Source organism: Castor canadensis, chromosome 7, assembly GCF_047511655.1.
Source record: "Castor canadensis chromosome 7, mCasCan1.hap1v2, whole genome shotgun sequence".
Lineage (NCBI taxonomy): Eukaryota > Metazoa > Chordata > Mammalia > Rodentia > Castoridae > Castor > Castor canadensis.
In genome coordinates, this window is record NC_133392.1 from 148,882,478 (window position 1) to 148,906,147 (window position 23,670).

At 42.0% G+C, this 23,670-nt stretch overlaps 1 protein-coding gene and 1 pseudogene across 1 annotated transcript in view; both read left to right on the top strand.

Annotated features, from left to right (window-relative positions):
• The first annotated feature begins 2,425 nt into the window (after positions 1 to 2,425).
• LOC109687474 (large ribosomal subunit protein P2-like) lies at positions 2,426 to 23,537 on the top strand (annotated as a pseudogene).
• Capzb (capping actin protein of muscle Z-line subunit beta) overlaps positions 2,497 to 23,670 on the top strand; it is a 171,405-nt gene continuing 150,231 nt past the window's right edge. Inside the window, exon 1 of the mRNA XM_074081180.1 lies at positions 2,497 to 2,565. Within this exon, the coding sequence (XP_073937281.1) occupies positions 2,512 to 2,565 (54 nt within the window). The 5' untranslated portion in view covers positions 2,497 to 2,511. The remainder of the gene's footprint in view (positions 2,566 to 23,670) is intronic.

Here is a 23,670-nt window from a genome sequence, read left to right on the forward strand (position 1 = left end):
ATCTGGTGCGCATCTGTGACTAATTAATGCTGATCAAAAACAATTAAATATTAAATGTCAGTGTTGTTACCTGGTTCCTTACCAATAATTGCAAAAGGCTGAATGTAATTATCAAGTCCTGACCTCCATGGGAACCAAGTTCATATTAAAATAATGAAAGACCAAAACTGAGCTCATGAAAGAGCAGATTTTGTGAATTTAAAAATGTGCCTGGGCTGAGGGTGTAGCTCAGTGGTAGAGCACTTGCCTAGCATGCATGAGGTCCTGGGTTCAATCTCCAGCACTGCAAAAAAATACAAACAAAAAAGTAAAGTATACCTATTTGAAGCAATGAAAAGCTTAATATCAGAGCAGAGGTATAGCTAAGAGTTTTCTTCCTCAGCCTCTGGACCTAGAAGGGCCCTCTACTCAATAGAAAGAATGGGAACTCCACTTAGCAACATAGCAGACATTTTTAACCATTCTCTGCATGGTAAAATATCTTCAAATGGTGATGATTACCATATGATGTAGATATAATGATGTAATTCACTCATCAGGTGTTCAGTGAGGACTTGATTTGGCCGAGTCAATGTGCTAAGCCCTGGCAATAAAGAAACATGTAAAAATTCTTAAATAGGAAAAAGAAGAAAAGAAAGAGAAAACAAAGCAACATATAAAATGAGCTCTCTGTCTTCAAGATCTAGTTCAAGTTCTAGTCTGGTGTTTCTATCAGAGTACCCTAATGCCCACTGCTCTCAGAACCACCTGGGAGGCTTAGACTTTGTTCTATGTTCACTAGTGTCATTAGGGGCTATGGCTGTCTACACAATACTTTTGTTTTCATCTCTTGTACTATTTTGGGGTGATTTTTTTGTGGTGCTCGGAACCAAAGCTTGGTCCTCACGTGTGTTAAATGCTCAATCTCTGAGCTACTCCCCAGCCTTTTTGGGTGATCTTTATTCTACCATCTTGAAACTGACAGGTCACCATGATGACCATCCAGTGGATCCCACAAATGGGCTACCTCTTCCCCTGGAGAGCGGTGTTGGGAATCAAAGGACAAAGACCAAAACCAATGACTTGGATCTGTGTGATGCTGAAAGCCAGAAGAATGAGTCAAGCACAGCAGAGCATCCAGCAAAGAGATGGGTGGAGGAGAAAACCATAGTATGAAGCCAAAAGAAAGAGAGTTGAGAACCAAGAAATTTATGAACAAGGAGTAGCAGGGTGGAAAAAACGGGGTGGTCTGAACGGATTCCAAAGGAAAACTGGGGATGCTTGTGTTGACTTTAAATCTCATCCCTGCACTGGCTTGAATACTCCGCCCCAGGACATTTACATGGACCCCCTTTCCCCAAGGATGGCCCATCTGATGCTATCTCCTCCGTTGCTCATCTTAAAAATGAAGAGTAAGCTTCTTGCATGAGAGTCTGAGCTCTGAGCCTGTGTTACCGGAAGTGCTCGTTGAAGTTCTTGGGACAGTGCCTTAAATTCCTAATCTGTAAAGAGAAGACAATTGCCATTCTCTCTACCTGCTTGACAAATGTGTGTGGATGCTGTGTGAACTGAAGAGACAGTCCCTGTGATTTTCCCTTTTGCCTGTGCAGGACACTCCAAATAGCGACTCTTCATGCTGAGAGATACATTTGTTATCAGACTGTAGCCAAAGACAGGAAGCTTAAACACATATTACTAAATGCAAGAAGCCAATCTGAAAAGGTTGCTGGCTGTAGGATTGTCAGCTGCTTGACATTCTGAGAAAGGCAAAACTATGGAGGCAGTGGTAGCCCAGCATGATGGTGCATGCCTGTAATTCCTACACTGGAAGCGGGTGAGAGCCAGAGGCAGGAGGATTGGAAATTCAAGGCCAGCCTGGGCTAAATAGCAAAATCCTGTCTCAAAAAGCCTAAACAAAAAGAAAGAAAGAAAGAAAAAGGAAAGATCAGTGGTTGCAGGGATTGGCAGGAGAGAAGTATGAAGAGGTAGAGCCCACGGGATTTTTAGGACAGTGGAATACTCTGTAGGACATTATAACAGTGGGTACAAGTCATTTATATATTTTCCCAAACATGCAGCATATATCACACCAAGAATGAATCCTACAGAAACTATGATCAATGCAAGTTCACCACTGTAGTAAATGTACTACTCCACGGGGGGATGTTGATAATGGGGGGCTATGTATGTAGGAGCTACGAGGTGCAGATGGGATATTCCTGTACCCTCTCAATTTTGCTGTAAACCTAAAACTGCTCTAAAAAAGATAAGGTCTTAAAAAAAAAATTGGTCACTGACATTCCTAAGAGTTCAGGGCTAGATTTACTAATAGGGAAGCCACCCACATAGAGGTACTGAAATCTTGAGAATTTTCTGAAAGAAGATTGAATTCTGAGGGATAAAAAGAAAGACCAGCATAGGCTTAAATCATACCAATTGTTAAGAACTGCAGGAGAAAGTTGAACCAGCAAAGTCCTAGGGACAAAAGAGAAGGAAGAAGCAAAGGAAGAAAAGGCCAGAGAGGATCAGAGCATGCAAACAGAGCTTCCCCAAAGCAAGGTCAACCTGCTCAACGCTGGAGAGAGGGTAAGATGAATGAATGTTTAAAAAGCCAGGGAGTGAGAATCCGAAGAGGTCAACCATTCTCTGCAGTTGTGGCATCCATAGCAGAAACTAGGCAGCAGAGAGTTCAAGACGAATAGAGAAAAGTGGTCATTACACAGGGAGAAAGGAACAACAATGACTGCCTCCATTCCACCCACATTCAACATGGGCTCCATGTTGACCCACAGAGTGGAGGTGGAGCTCCTACACAAAACTCTCAAAGCACAAATCCTTAAAGAGGGAGATGTTCTAATTTGGTGACATCAAAATGAAGGAATTTTGTGTGTGTGTGTGTGTGTGTGTGTGTGTGTGTGTGTGATACTGGGGCTTAACTCAGAGCCTTCACCTTGAGCCACTCCAGCCTTTTTTGTGATGGGTATTTTCAAGATAGGGTCTCTCAAACTATTTGCCTGGGCTGGCTTCAAACTGTGATCCTCCTGATCTCTGCTAGGATATTACAGGTGTGAGCCGCTGGCGCTCAGCAAAATGAAGGCATTTTGCTAAACAAATGACACTAAGAGAAAGTTAACAGATGAAATATTTGTTTTTGAAGTACTGGGATTTTGAACTCATGACCTTGCACTTCCTAGGCAGGCACCCTACCACTTGAACCATGCCTGTAGCTCTTTTTGCTTAATTTATTTTTCAGATAGTTTCTTATGGTTTTTTTTGGCTTAGATCTGCCTTGGACCACGAACCTCTTGCCTAGGGCTATCACATAGCTAGGATTACAGACATGATCCACCACACTCAGATAACAGATTGAAAGAAGAAATACACAATGTCTAAAATGGACAAGGAGGGGCTGGAGTGTAGCTCAGTGGCAGAGCACATACTTAATATGCACACCACTCTGAGTTTGATCTCTAGCACCGTGTGTGTGTGTGTGTGTGTGTGTGTGTGTGTGTGTGTGTGTTTATACATTGCTATGAAAAAGACAGACTCCATAGAGGACACTGCCGGGTTCCCTTAGATCCCCTACTTCAAGACAGACTCTCACTGCCCTGGATCAGCCTGCCAAGGTCATGTCCCCTCTCCAAAGTCATCCTGCCTCTAAGGAGTCTAAATGCCTAGCTCCCTTGCCCAAAGTCAGGACAACTTCAGAGCTCCCTAGGGTTCTGTCTGAAGCCTTCAGAGCAACTTCACCATAGTTCAGTTTCTCCCTGGGTCCAATCCTGCTTCTATCACTCACAGGGTCATTTCCGAGAATATCACCCCTCACCCCTCAGTAACCTTCTTGCCTGGAAATCTCAGTCTCTGACTGTTTCAAAGAGAACCCAAACTCTATCTGCCCATCCTGGAAGTGGCCTTAGGGAGCAAACTCAAATTGGACATTGTTGAAGCCAGATCACCTGCCAACTGGCTGGCAGTGAAGCCCCTGTCACCGGCGGTTTGTGGACCACCAATGGCTTCTGGCATGCCATGTGGTACGTATGCTCACATTTTCTGTGATGATGAACTGGAAGGGGATGTGGGAGGAAGGAACTGATGGGTTTGATATGCCAGGTGCTCAAGAGTTTTAGACTTTGAGCCAGGTGCTGGTGGTTCACGCCTGTAATCCTAGCTACTCAGGAGGCAGAGATCAGGAGGATCACAGTTCGAAGCCAGCCCAGGCAAATAGTTCATGAGACCCTATCTCAGAAAAAAAAAAAAAAAAACAGAAAAGGGTTGGCAGAGTGGCTCAAGTAGTAGAGTGCCTGCCTAGCAAGCAGGAGACCCTGAGTTCAAACCCCACCAGTACCACCAAAAAAAAAAAAAAAGAAAAGAAAAGAAAATTTTAGAGTTTGGAACTGAATGACTATTGCTGGAATTCACTGGTGCACATGAGAAAGACAATGAGAGGTTGGGGTGATTGATCACCAATACAATGAGAACTCACCAGTGTGGTCCCTACAAAAACTAGTCTAACTGAGATGAAGTTATTAGTGCCAAGTATTTACTTGGTTCTCTCTAGATCAGTAAATTGGTGTTCACATGAGGCAGAATATCCAATGTTAAGATACTCAGCTCCTTGTCGGCAGAGATTTTCACTCTTGTACACATGATAAGCCCTCAAGAAATATTTAGATAATACAATTCTGAATGTAATCTTAATTTGTTTTGTGGTGTTAGGGATCAAACCCAGGGTCTCACACATGATAGACCACCCCCAGTAAAATTTGAGTGAGATAGACATTCCACAAAATCCCCAAGAGAAAGGGAATTAGGGATGAAAGTCTTAGCAGAGAGAAGGATAAGGACTGGGAAATCATTGGGATTGGAAAGAGCTAGAAATAATAATTGTGTCTGTTGATAATAATAAACACTAGCATCGTGCATGTATCTTTTAGGGATTGCTAGCACCTGTCCGTAGATACCTATCTTGTATTTATTTGGCACTCAGTTGATACTTAATGAGGCAAGCATCAAGATCCCCACTTACTGCCAGGCACCAGTGGCTCTCGCCTGTAATCCTAGCTACTCAGGAGGCAAAGATCTGGAGGGTCATGGTTCGGAGCCAGCCCGGGGAAATAGTTCTCCATCCCGTATCTCAGAAAACTCTATCACAAAAAAAATGGGCTGGTGAAGTTACTCAAGGTAAAGGCCCTGAGGCTAAGCCCCAGTACTGGAAAAAAAGATCCCCACTTTTTTTTCTAGGTATATACCTAGAACGGTGCCAGAAATCCTTCTACATTTCTGGCACCATTCTAGTTATACAGTGGCTACCCCTCCACACATCTTGGCTACCAATATTCTTATCACCGTCATGCCTGTTATAGACAAAAAGCAAGGCACAGAGAGTTTAAGCAATTGACCTAAAATCATATGTAAATGGCATGGGTGGATTTGAGTCTAAGCTGTCTAGCTGCAGAGTGCAGGCTCTTAGCCAACCAGAGGGCGAAGCTGATCACTAACAATGAGGCTGCAGCATAGGTTCCATTTGATTTGGTGACATAACAGACTTTAGACATAGGTAGCCTTGAGTTCGAACACCTGATTTTCCACTAACTGGCTGTGTGACGTTCTCCCCTGGGAGCCTCAATTTAATGTCCATCTTGCAATTGTAAGGAGCAAGTGAGGCAATGTATATAAAATTCCTAACACGGATCAAGAAATTTTAGTGACTTTTTTCTTGTTAAGGATATTTAGCTTAGGTCAGAGGTCTTAACTCATTTGCACCATGTCCTCCTTTAGCAATGTGGGAAGTTAATTAAGCCTTTCTCAGAATATTTATTTATTTAGGCAGTAATGGTGATTTTTAGTTGTTTTTCTTTTTGAGTTTTTTTTTGTGGGACTGGATTTTGAACTCAGGACTTCAAACTTGCAAAGCAGGTGCTCTTCCACTTGAGCCATGCCTCCAGTCCATTTTGCTCTGATTATTTTGGAGGTGAGGGTCTCTCAAACTATTTGCCCTGGCTGGCTGTAGACCTAAGTCCTCCTGATCTCAACTTCCCAAGTAGCTAGGATTACAGGCACCTGCCAGCTACTGGGGTTTTGAACTCAGGACCTGTTTGCTAGGCAGACACTACCACTTGAGCCATTCCACCAGCCCAGAATAATTACTTCAGACGTGAGTAATTGGATGGCTAAGTTTATAAGGGAAGCCAAATACAGTAAAATATATTCTCAAAAGTGTTTTAAATTCAAATTTATGATACAGTCACATAGGTACTTATTAATGCACTAAATAATAAGGCTTAATGGCATGTCTAATAACTACAGTAAAGTCAAGGAATTGATGAGGGTAAAGACATTCGGGGCCACATGACACTTCTGTCATGTGAAATGGACATATGAGACATTTTTTCAGTGACAGTAGATGGTCTTGCCAAGTCTAGTGGGTTTTGTTGCCTATATTCATATCTGAAGGAAATGCTAAACTCCAGTAAGAAGTTAGTAAAATTAAAAAATGTAATTATAGAGCTAGGTGCAGTGACTCAAGCCTGTAATCCTAGCTACTTGGGAGGCGGGCATTGGTAAAAGACACCATCTCAACCAATAAAATCAGGGTGTGGGAGCACGAGCCTTTCACCCTAGCTACATGGGAAGCACAAACAGGAGGATCAGAGTCCAGGCCAGCCCAGGCATAAAATGAAGCAATATCTCAAAAATACAAAAATAACCAATGCAAAAAATGGGTGATGGCATGGCTCAAGTGGTAGAGTGCCTGCCTAGCAAGGGAGAGGCCTTGAATTCAGCCCCCATTAACACACATGTGTGCATGCACACACACACACACACACACACACACACACACACACACTCACAAGTTATTATTTTCCCATCCAAGTCCACAGGGCCCTGGGTGCAGAACAACTGGTCAGGGGACGATGAAGAAGAAGAAACTCTGGAATTGGTTTGTTTGGGCCAATTCCAGCCCGAGTCAGGCTATTCCATCTTATTTCTGGATGTCACTTCTTTGGCTCTGTATAGAGAGCAGTCACACATCTCAGATTCACTGTACCCCAAACCAAATTTCCAATCTCTCCTTCACCCCAGATCCACCCCACCCAGAGCTCAGTGGATGGCAGCTTCCTCTTGCAGATGGCCAGCAAAAACCTCAGAGTGTGACAAGGAGCCTCAGTCCCCACCTCAATCCATCAGGAGAGCCTATCCCTCTGCTTCCAAAATAAGTCTAATGGGTTACCACTCTCCTGCTGCTGCTCCCAACTCGGTCTGAGCTTCCCACGCCATCACCCATCACCTGGTGCCCGCAACTCGCCCCTCTGCTCACAGTGCTTCTCCTTTGCCCCCTGAAGTTCACTGTCAGTACGACGTCAGAGTGGCCCTGTTTTATGTGCAGACCCGCTGCCCATTCTGCTACAGGCTAACAGACTTCTTTACTATTCCTTACACATGCCAGGCAAGCTCCCACCTTGGAACCTTGGCACCGACTTCACTGCCCCCTTTGACACAATAATCTTCCTCTAATGTCAGCATTTCTAACTCTCACCTCTCTTTGAAGTGGTCAATGCCAAGTCATCTCCTACATGAAGTCTACCCTGACTATTTTAATGTGCAACCACTGTTTCTAGCCCTCCCAACCTCCTGTCCCCACTCTAATTTTGCTTGGTCCTTAACATGTAAGAACTTGTAGTATATTCTATAATTTATTTATTATATTTGTCTTCATCCTCCTCCCTTCATCCACCTTTAACTAGAATATAAGCTCCATAAAGAAAGGAATCTTTAGCCGGTGCCATAGCTTAAGGCTGTAATCCTACCTACCCAGGAGGTAGACATCTGAAGGATCACAGTTCAAGGCCAGTCAGCCTGGGGAAAAAGTTTGTGAAACCTCACCTCAACCAAGGTTGGGTGCAGTGGCATGCACCTGTCAACCCAGCTACTCGGGATATGTAACTAGGAGCATTGTGGTCCAGGCCAGCCTGGCATAAACTTGAGACCCCATCCTAAAGCTAACTAAAGCAAAAAAGAGTTGGGGACATCCCAACAATAAAGCACCTGTCTAGCAATGCAAGGTCCTGAGTTCAAGCCCAGTATTGCATCACCCCCCAACCCAAGGACAGAAAGGACTATTTTGCTCATGGCCTATTATTTCTAAACACCTAGAACAAGTGATGGAACAGAATGGGCACACAATGAGAAATTCAATTAACAAAACATGGTTGGTAGATGGCAGGCTATAGTGAAATAGCTCTGACCTGAACGCAAGAACCAAACTCATTTCTGTACTCAGCTGTCACAGGCTGTGCCACAGGGCAACTCACCAAATCTCCCTGAGCCTGTTTTTCCATCAGTTACATGGAATCACAAAATATGTCTCTCAAAGCAGTGAGAATGAAGACAGCTGTCAGTAAGGGGCCTGGCACTTTGCAGGTGTTTAATAAATGCAAGTTCCTGGTCCCCTTCTGATCTGGAATAAGCAACTTCCTCCTGTTGGCCCAGCATCCTGGGTGCTCCTGTAAAAGGGCAGGGCTGTGTCCTTTCCCCTGACCTGCCCTCAAAGAAGCTCAGACTAGAAATAGAACCAAAGTCTCCTGGCTCCTCTTGGAGTTGGAGCCAACAGACCACACGACCACTTTTTCCTGTCCACTACTTTCTTTTGAGATGGAAAGCAGTCAGTTGGAATAACTTACCCAGGGGCAGGGAAAGGAAAAAACAGCAAAAAGTGTTTGAAAAGGGAGTTATACAAGCACATGCAGGAAAACCCCATTGAGGGGCGTAAATGCTGATTCAAAGGAGGAGGAAATATGAAATCTGACGGTTTTCCAGGCCTTCCCTGGTCCTCAATTTCCTCCCTTCCATCACACTTTTTTCTCACCCACAAAACAGGCGTTTAAAAAAGATGACAGGTTAAAAAAATAGACCATGTAGAGAAGAAGGTGGGGTGAGGTGTTGTCCAACAACGGTATAAATGTTACTCTCTATTACACAAAGTCGGTTCCCAGAGTAATGATGGGGAAAGGCAGGCTGGAGCAGAAGCTGATGTCTCCCTGGGGAAGGCACATGGATTCTGGATTACTAATGGAGACCATTTTCCAGGGTTGCTTTGATCTCCTGCCTGATCCAGGGCTGGAGCCCAGCAAGCTAGGACTCCAAGGCAAAACGTTCTTAAGCAGTCCCAAACCAAGCAGCTGTCTTCCCACTAGGGTGTGTGCCTGCAGAGCCAGGAAGCCCTCCTGTGCAGCCCTGCTTGTGCCCAGCTTCTGTGCCCTTGACCTCAGGCCCCTAGGAGTCCTGCCTCCCCTGCTTCTCCCACCCCAAACAGAGCCAAGTTGGCGGCTGGAAATAAGTAAGTGTGAAGTGAGACTGCACATTGGTCTTTGTTGAGGGTTTGTTTTTGCCAAATGGCTTGGTAGAGAAGATTGCATTTCTTGGTTATTTTTAAACCTGGATTTCTGGAATTTGATTTGGAAAAAAACAAAACAAGACAGAAAGTCAAGTCATGAAAGAGGCCAGAAGCTCTGGGCATCCTCTTGAAAAGACTGCCTAGTCCCTAGGGCAGCAGGAGCCCCCAGAGGGTTGGGCTGTCAGAGGACAGAGGAGCAGAGGATCAGTCAGTTCTGCAAAGCATCCTGACCTGCATCCCTGGGGAGGAAGTGTAGTGCCTTCAGGAGGCCTCTCCTCTGATACTTGAACTTGCTGTGTGCCAGGCTCTGTGCTCGCTGCATGGGCATCCAGCCAGAGGTCCTTGGTCATGTGGATCTCATGGTTAGATGTAGAAATTGACAGATGCAAATATTGACAATACAAGTGTGATAAAGAAAGACACAAAGGTTGGATTAGGGCTCTAAACTAGTGGAAAGAATTCAGAAAGACTCCATCTATGAAACTGAAAGAACAAGTGGGAGTTAACAGAGCGCAGCCAGCAAGGACTGTGGGAAGAAGAGGGGAGAGGATGAGAGAACAGGGACTTTGAAGGCAAATAAGACTTTCTGCTCCATCTCTGACAAGCTGTGTCACTTAAGCAACTTGCTTACCTTCTCTGTACCTCACCATCCTCATCTGTAAAGTAGGCACAATATTTATCCTTTCCTTACAAAAAGCTAACATTCATTGAGCCCATACTGGGTGCCAGGCACTGTTCTATGTATCTTACATATATTAATTTGAGGGGTCACCTTCAAACAAAGATAAAATTAGCTGTGTACTGGTGGCTGATGTGTGTAATTCTAGCTACTTGAGATCCAGGCTGAGATTGGGAGAATTGCAGCTTGGGGGCAGATAGTTCAGGAGACCCCATTCCAAAATAACCAGAGCAAAATGGACTGGAGGTGTGGCTCAAGCAGTAGAGCACCTGCTTGGCAAATGCAAAGCCCTGAGTTCAAATCCCAATTCCACCAAGATAAAATAAAATTATGGCTCTTCAATGGGTGTTAAATGAACTTGCATCAGAGAGTTGACAGAACTTAGTGGACTGGGGGCATGGCTCAGACATGAGGCCTTGAGTTTAAACCACTCCATGCCCACAAGAATAAGAAGGAGGACGAGGAGGAGGAGGAGGAGACGAAGAAGGGAAGAAGATGACAAAGGGAAGAAGGGAGGAAGGAGGAGCAATTAAATGAGGAGGGAACTTAGTAAGATCAAGGAAACATCAAAAACTCCATGATGATAGTCAGGTAAGGAAGAACGAAATGAGCTTCAACAGGACACAACTCACAAAAGTTGTCAATATCCACAAGGCACAGTCAGGCTGGGTTCCAGTGGCTCACACCTGTAATCCCAGCTACAAAGGAGGCAGAGATCAGGAGGACTGTGGTTCGAAGACAGTCTGGGCAAATAGTTCATGAGACCCTATCTTGAAAAAACCCATCACAAGTAAAAGGGTGGGTGGAGGAGTCAAGTGGTAGAGTGCCTGCCTAGCAAGCATGAGGCCCTGAGTTCAAACGGTACCAACAGAAGAACAAAACATAAAATAGGGCACAGGCAGCAGTAAACTGTATTTTCCTCAGCACAATGTGCATTCTATGAACAAGGATCTCGTGTACCATCCACCAGTCCTCTGGTTTTCTCTGAAAGACGGTAACCCTGTCAGTGGAGCTAAGGACACTCACTAAGTTTCCAGATCTTTCAAATTTGTCCCTGCAGTCTCCCCATCCTTTTATGATCATAATCATCTCAAAGAAAAGTTATTCTTTTTTTTTTTCTTCTGTTTTGGTGGGACTGGGGTTTGAACTCAGGACTTCATGCTTGCAAAGTAGATGCTTTACCACTTGAGCCACACCTCCAGTCCATTTTGCATTAGTTATATTGGAAATGGAGTCTCTAGAAATATATTCCTGGGCTGGCCTCAAACCTCAATCTTCTCAATCTCAGCCTCTCAAGTAGCTAGGATTACAGGCGTGAGCCACCAGCACCCAGCAAAAAGTTATTCTGGATCACAAGATGAAGCTTGTTTCACTAGATTCAGCCGGATTGTTTGAATAGGAATATGGAGAGTGTTAATTTGTCATATAGGCTTTCTAAATTTGCTTCACAAAATTTAGAGCATATAATTGTTTTTTGTTTTGTTTTATTTTGTTTCATTTTGTTAGTATTGGAAATCAAACCCAAGAACTTGCACTGGGTGCAGTGGTACCCAGCTGTAATCCCAGTTATTTGGGAGGTGAAGATAGGAGGATCAAGGTCTGGCAAAAGTACAAGACCTATCTAAAAAAAAAAAAAAAACCCAAAGCTAAAAGGGCTGGACCCAAGTGGTAGAGCACTTGCCTAGCAAGTGTGACACACTGAGTTCACACCCCAGTACCACCAAAAATTAAAATTAAATTTAAAAAAACTGGGGCCTTGTAAATGTTATACTCCCAGCCCCAAAGCCATACCATTTTTGATAATTAAAAAATTAACTTTGGAAATTTTTATAAGGAGTCTCTCGTAGAAATTTAAAAAAAAATCTCTTTTATTTATTATTCCAAGCTTAAGAAACAGCCCAAGAAACTTTTCCCACCAGATTTGATCTGTCACAGAAATTTGAGGGACTTCTGGTCTTTCTGAGGTTTCCTCTGTATCCTAAGGTTCCTGGCCTGCTAGGAAGCGACCTTCCTTAGCACCTGTAGCCAGGTACCAAATCAGTTTTCTTGGAGAGCTTTGTTGGCATTAGCTCTATCGCACCAATGTCATTCTTTAACATGTCTTCTTGTCACACCTGATTTAGTGAGCATGACTCTCAACAATTGATTTGTCTTGGTAAGAAAGAGACATGGTCTCAGTGAACCAGTACAAATAATTATTGCCATAAAAAACACAAAAAGATTTCATAAGAGTTCTGGAATTCTGGGAAGTCAGGAAGAATCAGATATCTTTTAAAATGGTTTATTTCAGTTTAGGAAAGCAGCATGACTAGATTGTTACAAATTACAGATGGTTTAAGGAGAAACACAAAAAACTTCCTGTAAATTTAGTAATGGAAACTTAAAACAACAAAAGTATTACAAACAAATAGCTACAATAAAATTTCCCTCATCATATCGTTCAGTCCTTATTGGTTTTTTGCCAGTTTCCTATGTAGAAGCTCAGAAATCCATTTTCTAACCAGAAGGGTTCTAGAAATCCTGGAGTCACTCCACAGGTCTGAAAGTTGTCTAAGGATGTCATCTCAACTTGGAAAAGTAAAAAAAAAATTTTTTTAGTTCTGGGTTTTTGAATTCAGAGCTTTGCACTTGCAAGGCAGGCACTCTACTGCTTGAGCCACACCTCCAACCCGATTTTTTTTTTTTTTTTTTTTTTTGCGGTTCTAGGGCTTGAACTTGGGGCCTACACCTGCCCTTTTTTTGTGATGGGTTTTTTCAAGATAGGGTCTCATGAACTATTTGCCCAGGCTGGCTTCAGACCTCGAGCCTCATGATCTCTACCTCCTGAGTAGCTAGGATTACAGGCATGAGCCACCAGTGCCTGGCCCCAATTTTTTTCTTTTTGGTAGAACTGGGGTTTGAACTGAAGGCTTTGTGCTTGTAAAGCAGGCACTCTACCACTTGAGCTACTTTTCCAATCAGAAGGGTCAATCATTTGAAGTTTCTACCAGAGTCCTTTCCCTGTGAAACTCCTAAACATCAACTCTGGTCTGTAACTTACAAAGCAAATCTCAGAGACAATGTAGATGACAGACTTGATATGACTGTGTTATTCATGTACTTAGTTATTTTAGAGATGAGGTCTCACTGTGTTGACCAGGCTGGCCTCAAACTCCTGGGCTCAAGCAATCCCCCTGCCTCAGCCTCTTGGGACTATTGTCGCATGCCACAGCACCTGGCTTTGTGGTTAATTTCCAAATGTGAAAGATCTGATGAGGGTTCATAATAAGAATGGTGAAACCATCTAGGAAATCTGGTTGTTTCTGTGGCTACAAAACAAAGATAACAAAACTATTCCAAAAACAATTGAATTGAGACAGTATCTCTAAAAATGATGAGTAAGTCTGTTTCAAAAAAGTCAGTAAATGTTACATCTGATTGACAAAAATGAATGAACATAATTTGTACATAGGGAATAAATCTTGAGATAGACACACAATAATCCTGAGACATAACTTTTCTTTTGTACCAAGAATACAGAGAAAAGAGATTCAGTAAATCCAGAGTAGGGTCTAGACACCTTACAGATGTCTATGGATCTCAATTCCAGCCAAGACCACTGGCCTTGACCACGCTAGATTCAAATTAAAGAAGGAAGGCTGCCAGAAGTAAACATTTTAAAAACTGAATTTATGCAGTTGGGGCGGAATCTCAGTGGTATAGTGTTTGCCTAGCATGGGTGAGACCCAGGGTTCTATTCCCAACACTGCCAAAATATTGAAAAATCAAACTCATGGCTGAGAGCATTATGCTGTTTGTTGCTAGTATCGTCAGGCAAAGAATCACCAGGGCTCAGACAAAAGCAGGAAAACTCAAGGAAGAGTTCTGGCTCATAAAAGAACTTGCTCACAAGGGTGTTTTATGGATAAAAACATACTGTGGACCGCAAGGGCATCACCTCACAGATTTACCACAAAGCATGTAATTTTAAATATGTATTTAGCCTAGCATGGCCTGAAAGTCACAATCTTCCTATCTTAGCCTCCCATGTGTTGGGATTGCCGGCATGCATCACCATACCAAGCATAAAATATTTATATGAATAACATTTTACTTATGAAAATTTAATCCAGAGGGCTGAATATCTCTTCTGACTTGACACCCCAACTCGTCCACCAAACTCTGTGATTTCCAGTATCTCTTACCATAAAGTGAAAGAACAAATCTCTGTGATTTTCCAGGGTCTTTGAAAATCCCTATGAGAATTTTAGGTGCAGAAAATAGCTATTTTTTCTTTATAGTGTGTAGGACCCAATTTAGGAAAGCAAAAATCAGAAAAAGATATGGACTTTTGATTAAGGTAGGCCCTTAGGAGCTGGCGGAGTAGCTCAGGTGGTAAGAGCACCTGTCTAGCAAGCATAAGGCTCTGAGTTCAAACCCCAGTGCTGTAAAAAAAAAAAAAAGTGATTGGATGATGGATTAGCCAGGGTCCTTAATAAGTCCCAAGAATGAGAAGGGATCAAAAAAACCCAGTAAAATTAGCCAAGCACCAGTGGCTCACACCTGTAATCCTAGCTACTCAGGAAGCAGAGATCAGGAGGATTTCAATTCAAAGCCAGCCCCCAGCAAATAGTTCATGAGACCCTATCTCAAAAAAACCCTTCACAAAAAAGGCTGGTAGAGTGGTTCGAGCGGTAAGAGTGCCTGCCTAGCAAGTGTGAGGCTCTGAGTACAAACCCCAGTACTACAAAAATAAATAAACACAGAAGCTGGGCACTGATGTCTTGTGCCTGTAATCCTAGCTACTTGGGAGGCTGAGATTGGGAGCATTTCAGTTGGAGGGCAAATAGTTCAGGAGACCCCATCTCCAAAATAACCAGAACAAAATGGACTGGAGGTGTGGCCCAAGTGGTAGAGTGCATGCTCTGCAGGCCGTAAGACCAGAGTTCAAAACCCAGTACCACCACCAAAAAAAAAAGCCAAAGTGTACAGAGTACCAAAATTGGAGGTCCTGATGGATTTGATCCTTAGCACCTAAAAAAAGTAACAAAATCATCCTTTTTTTAAAGTGACAAAATTGTAAAGAATATTAGCCCTTTAATAATCAAAGCTATAATAAAATGAAAATAAATTACAGAAATTATTAAGATTTGGATCTTTTGCTATTTATACAATTATTGAGAAAGTAGAGAATAGCCTTTCAGCCAGGTGCCGGTGGCTCACGCCTGTAATCCTAGCGACTCAGGAGGCAGAGATCAGGAGGATAATGGTTCAAAGCCAGCCCAGGCAAATAGTTTGAGAGACACTATCTCAAAAAACAAACAAACAGAAAAACACTGAACACCCCAAATTTCATCTGATCTCAGAAGAATAGTTTTCAACACTGCAGGTGAAAGTGTTAGTAAGTAAATGAAGAAAACAAGCGCATCAAGATATCAAGACAGCTGGGTGCCCAGGCAAATACTTCAAGAGACAGTCTCGAAAATCCCAACATAAAAAGGGCTGGGGGAGTGGCTCAAGAAGTAGAGCGCCTGCCTAGCCACACCTCAGCAAGACTGAGCAAACTGCAGAAATTTTAAAACATTTCATAGTTTATTTTCAGACTCAGGTATAACAAACCAACACAAGTGAAATTTACTTTCTAACTTTTGTCCTTCACTGATACTTTTTTCCTATTCTGGCTCAAACCAACACTTTGCTTAGACAAAAGGTTTCTCTTTCAAGTGGGCCTGTAATGTCAAAACAGTTTTCATATTAATGCTGAAAAGTATGTATGTTAACATACAATGTGTTCATGATGTTTATCTGTAACTGAATCACCAACAAGTACTTAAAATTTTTCCCAGTGTTCAATTGCAATATGGTAAATTTTTATCGTTATGGAATTCACATAAACAAAAACTGTTTGGGGTCCTTAATAAGTCCCAAGAATGTGAAGAGATCAAAAAACAATAAAATCAGCCAAGCATCTGTGGCTGACGCCTGTAATCCTAGCTACTCAAGAGACAGAGATCAGGAGGATCGAGGTTTGAAGCCAGCCTCCAGCAAATGGTTCTTGAGCCCCTATCTCCAAAATACCCAACGCAAAAAGGCTGGAGGCGTGGCTCAAGCTGTAGAGCCTGGCAAGTGTGAGGCCCTGAGTTCAAACCCCGGTATCACCAAAAAAAAAAAAAAACAACCCATAATACTGATGGTGATGACAGTGATGATGCCTGAGAACCTCTGTTCACATACTCAGCTCTATTTCTCTGTCACTGCTGCTCCTCTTGAACCTCAACCACGCCTATTAATTTTTTGTAGTGTTGGGGATTGTACTCCAGGCCTCATTGTGCAAAGCAAGTGCTTTATCACCAAGTGACACCCCAAACTCTTAGCTTTCATTTTTAATCAAAGTTCTGCTTTTCACCAAAGTAACTAGCTTCTCTTTCACAGACCCAACTGGGGTTTGGGGAGGTGGCCAATGAAGACATGTCTGCCCTACCTAACTGTTGTAGCTGACTAGCAAAGCTTACAATACAACTTTCTGCAACCACATGTTTTTTTACACCTTTGAAAAATGTTCATTAACAGAACCCAAAATATAGCCTTTACATATAGCATATAAGTAGAAGCATATGAACTGAAAATTATGCTTAGTAAACAATGTCTCAATAGTCTATCCTACTTAGAAAATAAGATAGAAATTATTGGGTTTCAGAAATTATGTAGGTATTAGTGATAAGTCATTAAATATTTCAATTTAATATCAGTTCAAGGTTTTAAGTAATCTAAAGATGTTGGGAATTTTTTTTTTTTTTTTTTTTTTTTTTTTTGGTACTAGGGCTTGAAATCAGGGCCTTCACCTTGAGCCACTCCACCAGCCCAATTCTTTTGTGATAGGGTTTTTTTCAAGATAGGGTCGCTTGAACTATTTGCCCTGTCTGGCTTTGAAACTCGATCCTCCTGATCTCTGCCTCCTGAGTAGCTAGGATTATAGGTAGGAGCCACCAGCCAGTGATTATTTTTTAAGTTGAAAACATAAATACATACTATCATCACTTGGTTCAATTCCCAGCAAATAAAGACATAAACTTTATCAGAATAATTATTCAATTTAGTTCAATATAAATTTATGTTTATTATTGTAAATGTTACATAGGAATAGTGTTATATTTCATCAGTAAATCTGAATATTTCAAGACAAATGAGCTGAAGTAGAGTAAAATACACACCGGCACTGCTTTTGGCACTGATAAATCAGGGTTGACATAGGTTTGGGTTTTGTTTTTCTTTGGTGGGACTGGAGTTTGAACTCAGTGCTTTGTGCTTGCAAAGCAGATGCTCTCCTGCTTGAGCCACACCTGAAGTCTGAGGTATTGTTTTTATTAAACCAAAATTATAAAAGTAGTCTCACTTGCTAGTGATCTACCTTAATTATGTGAGCTTGGATTCTTAAAACATTTCTGAGGCCCAGGTGCAGTGGCTCAGACCTGTAATCCCAGCTGCTTGGGAGGCAGAAATTGGAAGGATTAAAGTTTGAGGCTTGTCTGGGCAAAAGTTAGCAAGACCCCATCTGAAGAAAAAAGCTGGGTGTGTTGGTGCATCTTTCTTCCCATCTCAGCTAAGCAGGAAGCATAGGAGGAGGGTGTTGGTCAAGGCTGGGCTGGAAAAAACAAGCATGATCGTATACAATTTCGGCTGTAGAACATGTTTGCAACAGGGAACCACTCTATGGAACTCAGGGACAGAGGGAAAGGAAGAGAGAATGATGGAGCATCAGTAATGTCGCATAACGTAAGATGTGAAGGTGGAGGATATAAGGATGTGTACTGAAAGCTGTTGAAAGATGTGGGGTGGGGTGGGAGGTAAAGGGATGAGGGAGAGCAATGGAAGGGGTTGAATGGACCAAAGTAAAGCACGCCCACACTGGGCCTGCATTGAGACGCCCCTTTGAACATCAACTTAACTATTAATAATGAAAACCAGGATGTAAAATAGGTACAGTGTGGGGGGGAGGGTGAAGGAAGGAGATTCAGGTGACGGTGTATAATGCACAATATAAGTCTAATTGGAATTGTTTCTATGAATCCCGCCCTCCCATAATGACTATATCCTAATTAAAGCCAAAAAAAACCCAAAACAACAATAAAAAGGCTGGCTTAGACAGAAAGCAAGAGACCCTATCTGAAAAATAACTAAAGTGAAAAGGGCTGGGGGCACAACTCAAGTGGTAGAGCACCTGCCTAGCAAGCATGAGAGGCTCTAAGTTTAAACCCCAGTACTGTTAAAAAAACAAAAAATCTGAGCTGAGTGCCAGTGGTTCACGTCTGTAATCCTAGCTACTCAGGAGGCAGAGATTTAGGAGGATCACAGTTCAAGGCCAGCCCAACAAATAGTTCACAAGACCCTATCTCAAAATACCCAACACAACTCAAGTGGAAGAGTGCTTGCCTAGCAAGCAGGAGGCTCTGAGTTTAAAATAAAAAAAATTTTTTTTAATTAAAAATAAATAAAAAATAAAATCTGAGTTTCTATAAGAACAATACTTTTTTATTTACAGCACATTTAAAGTATTAGACATTTAGTTCCTCACTGTCATGAGTTTTAGGAAGATTTACCAAGAGTTTTTAAAAACCTCTACAAGTAATTCATTAAAGAACTCCTTTTTTAAAAAGTAACTTTATAATCAAATTTATTAATATCCTCTGGAGACAGGAAGACTTTATACCCTCATGCAACAAAAAATAAGGATCCTTCTAGGGACATAGAGAACTGTAGCTTCAGTTTAGTCAAGGATCAAAAACATAAAACACTTAGGGTACAGATATCCAAGAACTGTTCATTGTTTTGGTTGGCATGAAATTCTTCACAGATTTGAATTCAGACAGGCAAACAAGCAGACTGACAAAGCAGACTCTCTGCCTCCCTCAAGAGAAGACAGAGCTCTGTACTCCTTAATCCATTCACGGGATTAAGATCACCCAGTGTCCAAGCCCTATAAACCAAATCCCAATCACTGCTACCGCTAATGGGGAGTAAGCCAGTGACTGGAAACAAGCCAAAACCAAACAATTAGTAGAGGGAAAGAAGGAAGAGAAAGAGTCAGCACAGCGCATGTTCTACTATTTGGGATTTCCCAGAAGAGACATACATGGTCTGAAGCCACCCCTGAAGGTGGCCTGCACCTGGGCCTGCAAACATAGCTTTATCTGGTTCTGTCAGGTGAGTCTGTTGGGTATCTTGGCATGCCCTCCAAACTGTTAAAAGGTAAAATGAAAAACATCGACTGTCAAAGACTTTTCTTCTTTGGTGGTACTAGAGTTTGAACTCAGGGACTCATACTTGTTAGGTAGGCAGGAGCCTCTATTGCTTGAACCACTCTGCCAGCCTTGTCAAAGACTTTTGTGATCTCTTTACGTAATGAGGGAAGCGGTAAGATGTTATAACTAATTAAAAGGAAAATTCAAAGTGCTACATTTATGGTCAGAAAAGAAATGAAGAAATGAATTTACAAATAAATTCAAAACTGACCAAACTGGAGAATTTCAGAGGGGGCACTATTTCCATTCCATCCTGAGTTAGTCTGTAAGAGGCTCGGCAAACTTTTCGGTAAATATTTTAGGTTTTGCAGGCCATGTGGTCTCTGTCCCAACTACTCAACTCTACTGTTGTCATGTAGAAGAAGTCATAGATGTAAACTGATAAGGTTCTAGAAGCAGTTATTGCTCACTGCAGTCCTGATTGAAGAAACCAGCTATGTTGTCAGAAAGAAGTGGTTCCAGTAAAATTTTATTTACAAAAGCTCATAGTGGGCCAGAATCTGCTGGTGAGCAATGGTTTACCAACCCCTGGTCCATAGGAATAGCAATCTCTGCCCAGGAGTTGCACAACAGGTGTCCAGAGCTTTGGTCATTCTTGCTGATTTTCCAAGCCTGGCCACACAGCTTTCTCTTCATTCTATTTTCTTAATGAATTTTAGTTCAGCTTAAAATGGAGTCTGTTTCTGTGGCTTGTAACCTGACTGATGGCAGCACTTACTCAATTTCATTTAATTCCATGTGGCTCTTAGGAAAACAAAGTAGACAGGAGAGTGAGGCTGGCTCAGAGTCCCTCATTCCCACCTCAGCAGAAACAGCTCAAAGCAGATTACAGCCAACAGAAATCATTAGTGTCGTCTTGATTTATGATGCATTAAGATTTTCCCCAATTGTACAGCTTTAACTTCTTGTACATCTTGCTTAGAAGGTTACTGATTCCTTTAGTCAGAACTACACCATACACCAGCTTCTCCCAGTCACTAACTAGTTCATTCCTGCACCCAGCCTTCCTCCCACCTCCTTCTCCCATCAGCTGCTTGGCTGTTAGAACTATGTGTTTCCTGTTTACAAAGAGATATGAAATATATTAGTTGAAGAATCCACTCCTGATGTTTTCCTGCTTCTTTCTGCCTTGCAAGATGAATTTCTCTTGGCCCTGAAGTTTTATTTGTCCTTGGATGTAGGTGATTTGATGATGTTTAGAAATTCATGACTATATAAGACCATATCTGTGAGGCACTCAGTTCATGTGAATCATTTTTATTCTACTTCTTTATAATACTCCACCGTGTTCCAAAGAGGAGTTACTAAATATGTGTTGGGCAATTTTTTAAAAGGTAAGTAATGAAGTTGGGGGCTAAGCAAAAATTAGGGGAGGCAAAAAATCAGGTGAATTAAGAGGCAAATTAGAACAAAATTGCCTAAACATTTGTTGCTTCAAGTTTTGCACAGATGTTAGAGATGTTCTGTAAATCTCCTGGTAAGCCTCCTCCTCTGCAAAGCAAACAGAGAAACACTCCTTTTTTAGGGGAATTTAAAATCTTTTACTGTTTAACAAAAACAAAAATTGTAGAGTATCCCATGTAATGTTTTGATATATGACGATATTGTATAATGTTTAAATCAGGGTAAACATATTTAGCTCCTCAAATACTTATCATTTCTTTTGGTGGAAAACACTTTTGCTGTACAATTTAGTGTCTGTGTAAGGCTAAAAATAAAGGGCTGGATAGTTCAGTGATGCTGCACTTGCCTAGCATGTGCAATGCCCTGGGTTTGACCTCCAGCACTGAAAGGAAAGAAAAAAAAAAAGAAAGAGAGAGAGAGAGGAAGGAAGGAGGGAGAGAGAGAGAGAGAGAGAGAGAGAGAGAAAGAAAAAAAGATAGAAAGAAAGGTTAAAAGAGATTGAAAACAGAACTAGAGTGCTACTACCTGTAATCCCACCACTCAGGAGGCTGAGTCAGAAGGATCTTGAGTTTGAAGCCAGCCTGGGCTACTTAGCAAGACTCTGTCTAAAAAAAAAAACCACCACAAACAACAATAAAAAGATTGAAACTCTACACCCACAGCACGACAACTCCTATTTCTCCTATTCCCAGACCTTGGCAACCACCATTCTATTTTCTGTTTCTGTAACTGACTTGTAATTTGGTTTTTTTTAGCTGATAATGGAACCCAGGGCTTCTCGCATGATAGACAAGTGCTCTACCACTGAACTATAGCCCCGTCTGAGCTTGACTACTTTAGATAGTTCATATAAATGAAATCATACAGTATTTGTCTTTTTGTAACTGGCTTAATTCACTTAGCCTAATGTCTTCAATATTTATCCATGTTGTAGTACAACAAACCTTGTTGTTTTTTTTTTTCAGTACTGGGGTTTGAACTCAGGGCCTACACCTTGAGCCTTTCTGCCAGCTCTTTTTTGTGAAGGGCTTTTTCAAGGTAGGGTCTAACTATTTTGCCTGGGCTGGCTTCAAACCATGATCCTCTTGACTGATGCCTCCTGAGTAGCTAGGATTACAGGCCTGAGCCCTTGGCACCTGGCTAAAAACTTGCTTTCTTAAGATTAACTAATTTTCCACCATGTATTGCTATGGTTTAGATATAGTCTAATTTTGTTTCCCAAAGGTCCATTGTGATTAGAGCCTTGGTCCCCAGACTAGTAATATTGTGAGGTGAAACCTTTAAGGGGTGGAGCCCATGGGGAGGTCCTTAGGCCATTGAGGGTGTGCCCTCAGAAGGAATTGTGGGAACTCAGTCTCTCTCTCTCTCTCTCTCTCTCTCTCTCTCTCTCTCTTCCTTTCTCCCTCCCTTCCTCCCTCTCTACTCCTCCTTCTCCTCTTTTGAGATATGGCAGCTTCCTTGACATGAGATCCTTCCATTGCCATCTACCATGATGTGATTCAGCCCTCACTGGCAATGCACCATTCCAGGTGCCATACCCTTGAACTCCCAAAACTACGAGCTAAACCTCCTTTCTTCATATTTAGTATGGTAATGAAAAGCTGGCTAATACACATTTTCTTCATTCATTCATTCATCTATGACCATAGATGAGTTCTTCTACCTCTTGACTACTGTGAATAATGTTGCAATGAATATGGGTAATCCCTTCAGGATTCTGCTTTCAATTATTTTGGATATATACCAGAAGAGGAATTGCTGGACCTCATGGTAATTACATCTGTAATGTTCTGACGAGCCTCCATACTATTTTCCATAGCAGCTTCACCATTTTGTACTGCTACAATAGTGTACAACTAGTTAGACTTCTCCACACCTTTGCAGAATACTTCTTTTCTAAAAGAAAAGAAGCCTGGAGCTGGTGGCTCATGCCTGTAATCCTAATTATTCAGGAGGCAGAGATCAAGAGGATTGCAGTTTGAAGCTAGTCCAGGCAAATAGTTCTTGAGACCCTATCTAAAAAAAAAAAATCATAAAAAAGGGGGGGCTGGTGAGTGTCTCAAGGTGTAGACCCTGAGTTCAAACCCCAGTTATGCAAAAAAAAAAAACAAACTATCAACTTTTGAGAAACAAGGGAACAGAGATTAATTCACTTACAATTTTGTGTCTTATGGAAGAACACCTCAAAACATCAGCATTGCAGTACCTTCTCAAATATTCTCCAATTTTAAAAATTGAACATTTTAAGAAAAATAATACCTTCATGAAATAAAAAGTTAATGGTATAAGGTACAAAGATTGGGAAGGAAGAAATAAAACTGCCTTTGTTCCCAGGTGATATGATTAGCTTCATAGACAATCCCAAGCCACCATCACTGGGATCATCATGGTTATCAATAACAAATGCCAGCCTTTCGCTCGCTGATGCCGTTGAGGTCACATGCTTGAGGCCTGTTGGTCGCAACCCGCAACCCATCGCCTCCCATCTGCTGGTTGCTGTCGGGGACAACTCGTGCCCCAGCGCCAAGGATATCAAGAAGATCCTGGATAGCGTGGGCATCGAGGTGGACGATGACTGACTCAACAAGGTCATCAGTGAGCTGAACGGGAAAAACATGGAAGATGTCATTGCTCAGAGTGTTGGCAAGCTTGCCAGTGTGCCTGCTGGTGGGACTTTGGCTGTCTCTGCTGCTCCTGGCTCTGCAGCTCCTACTGCTGGTTCTGCTCTGGCTGCAGCAGAGGAGAAGAAAGAGAGGAGTCTGAGGAGTTGGATGATGACATGGGATTCGGCCTGTTTGATTAAATTCCTGCCCCCCTGCAAATAAAACCTTTTTATGTATCTTAAAAAAATAAAAATAAAAAAAAAACAAATGCCAAAACCCTCCTGGAGTTGCATAGCAGTTACAGTAGGATTGCAGGACACAAGTTTAATGTAC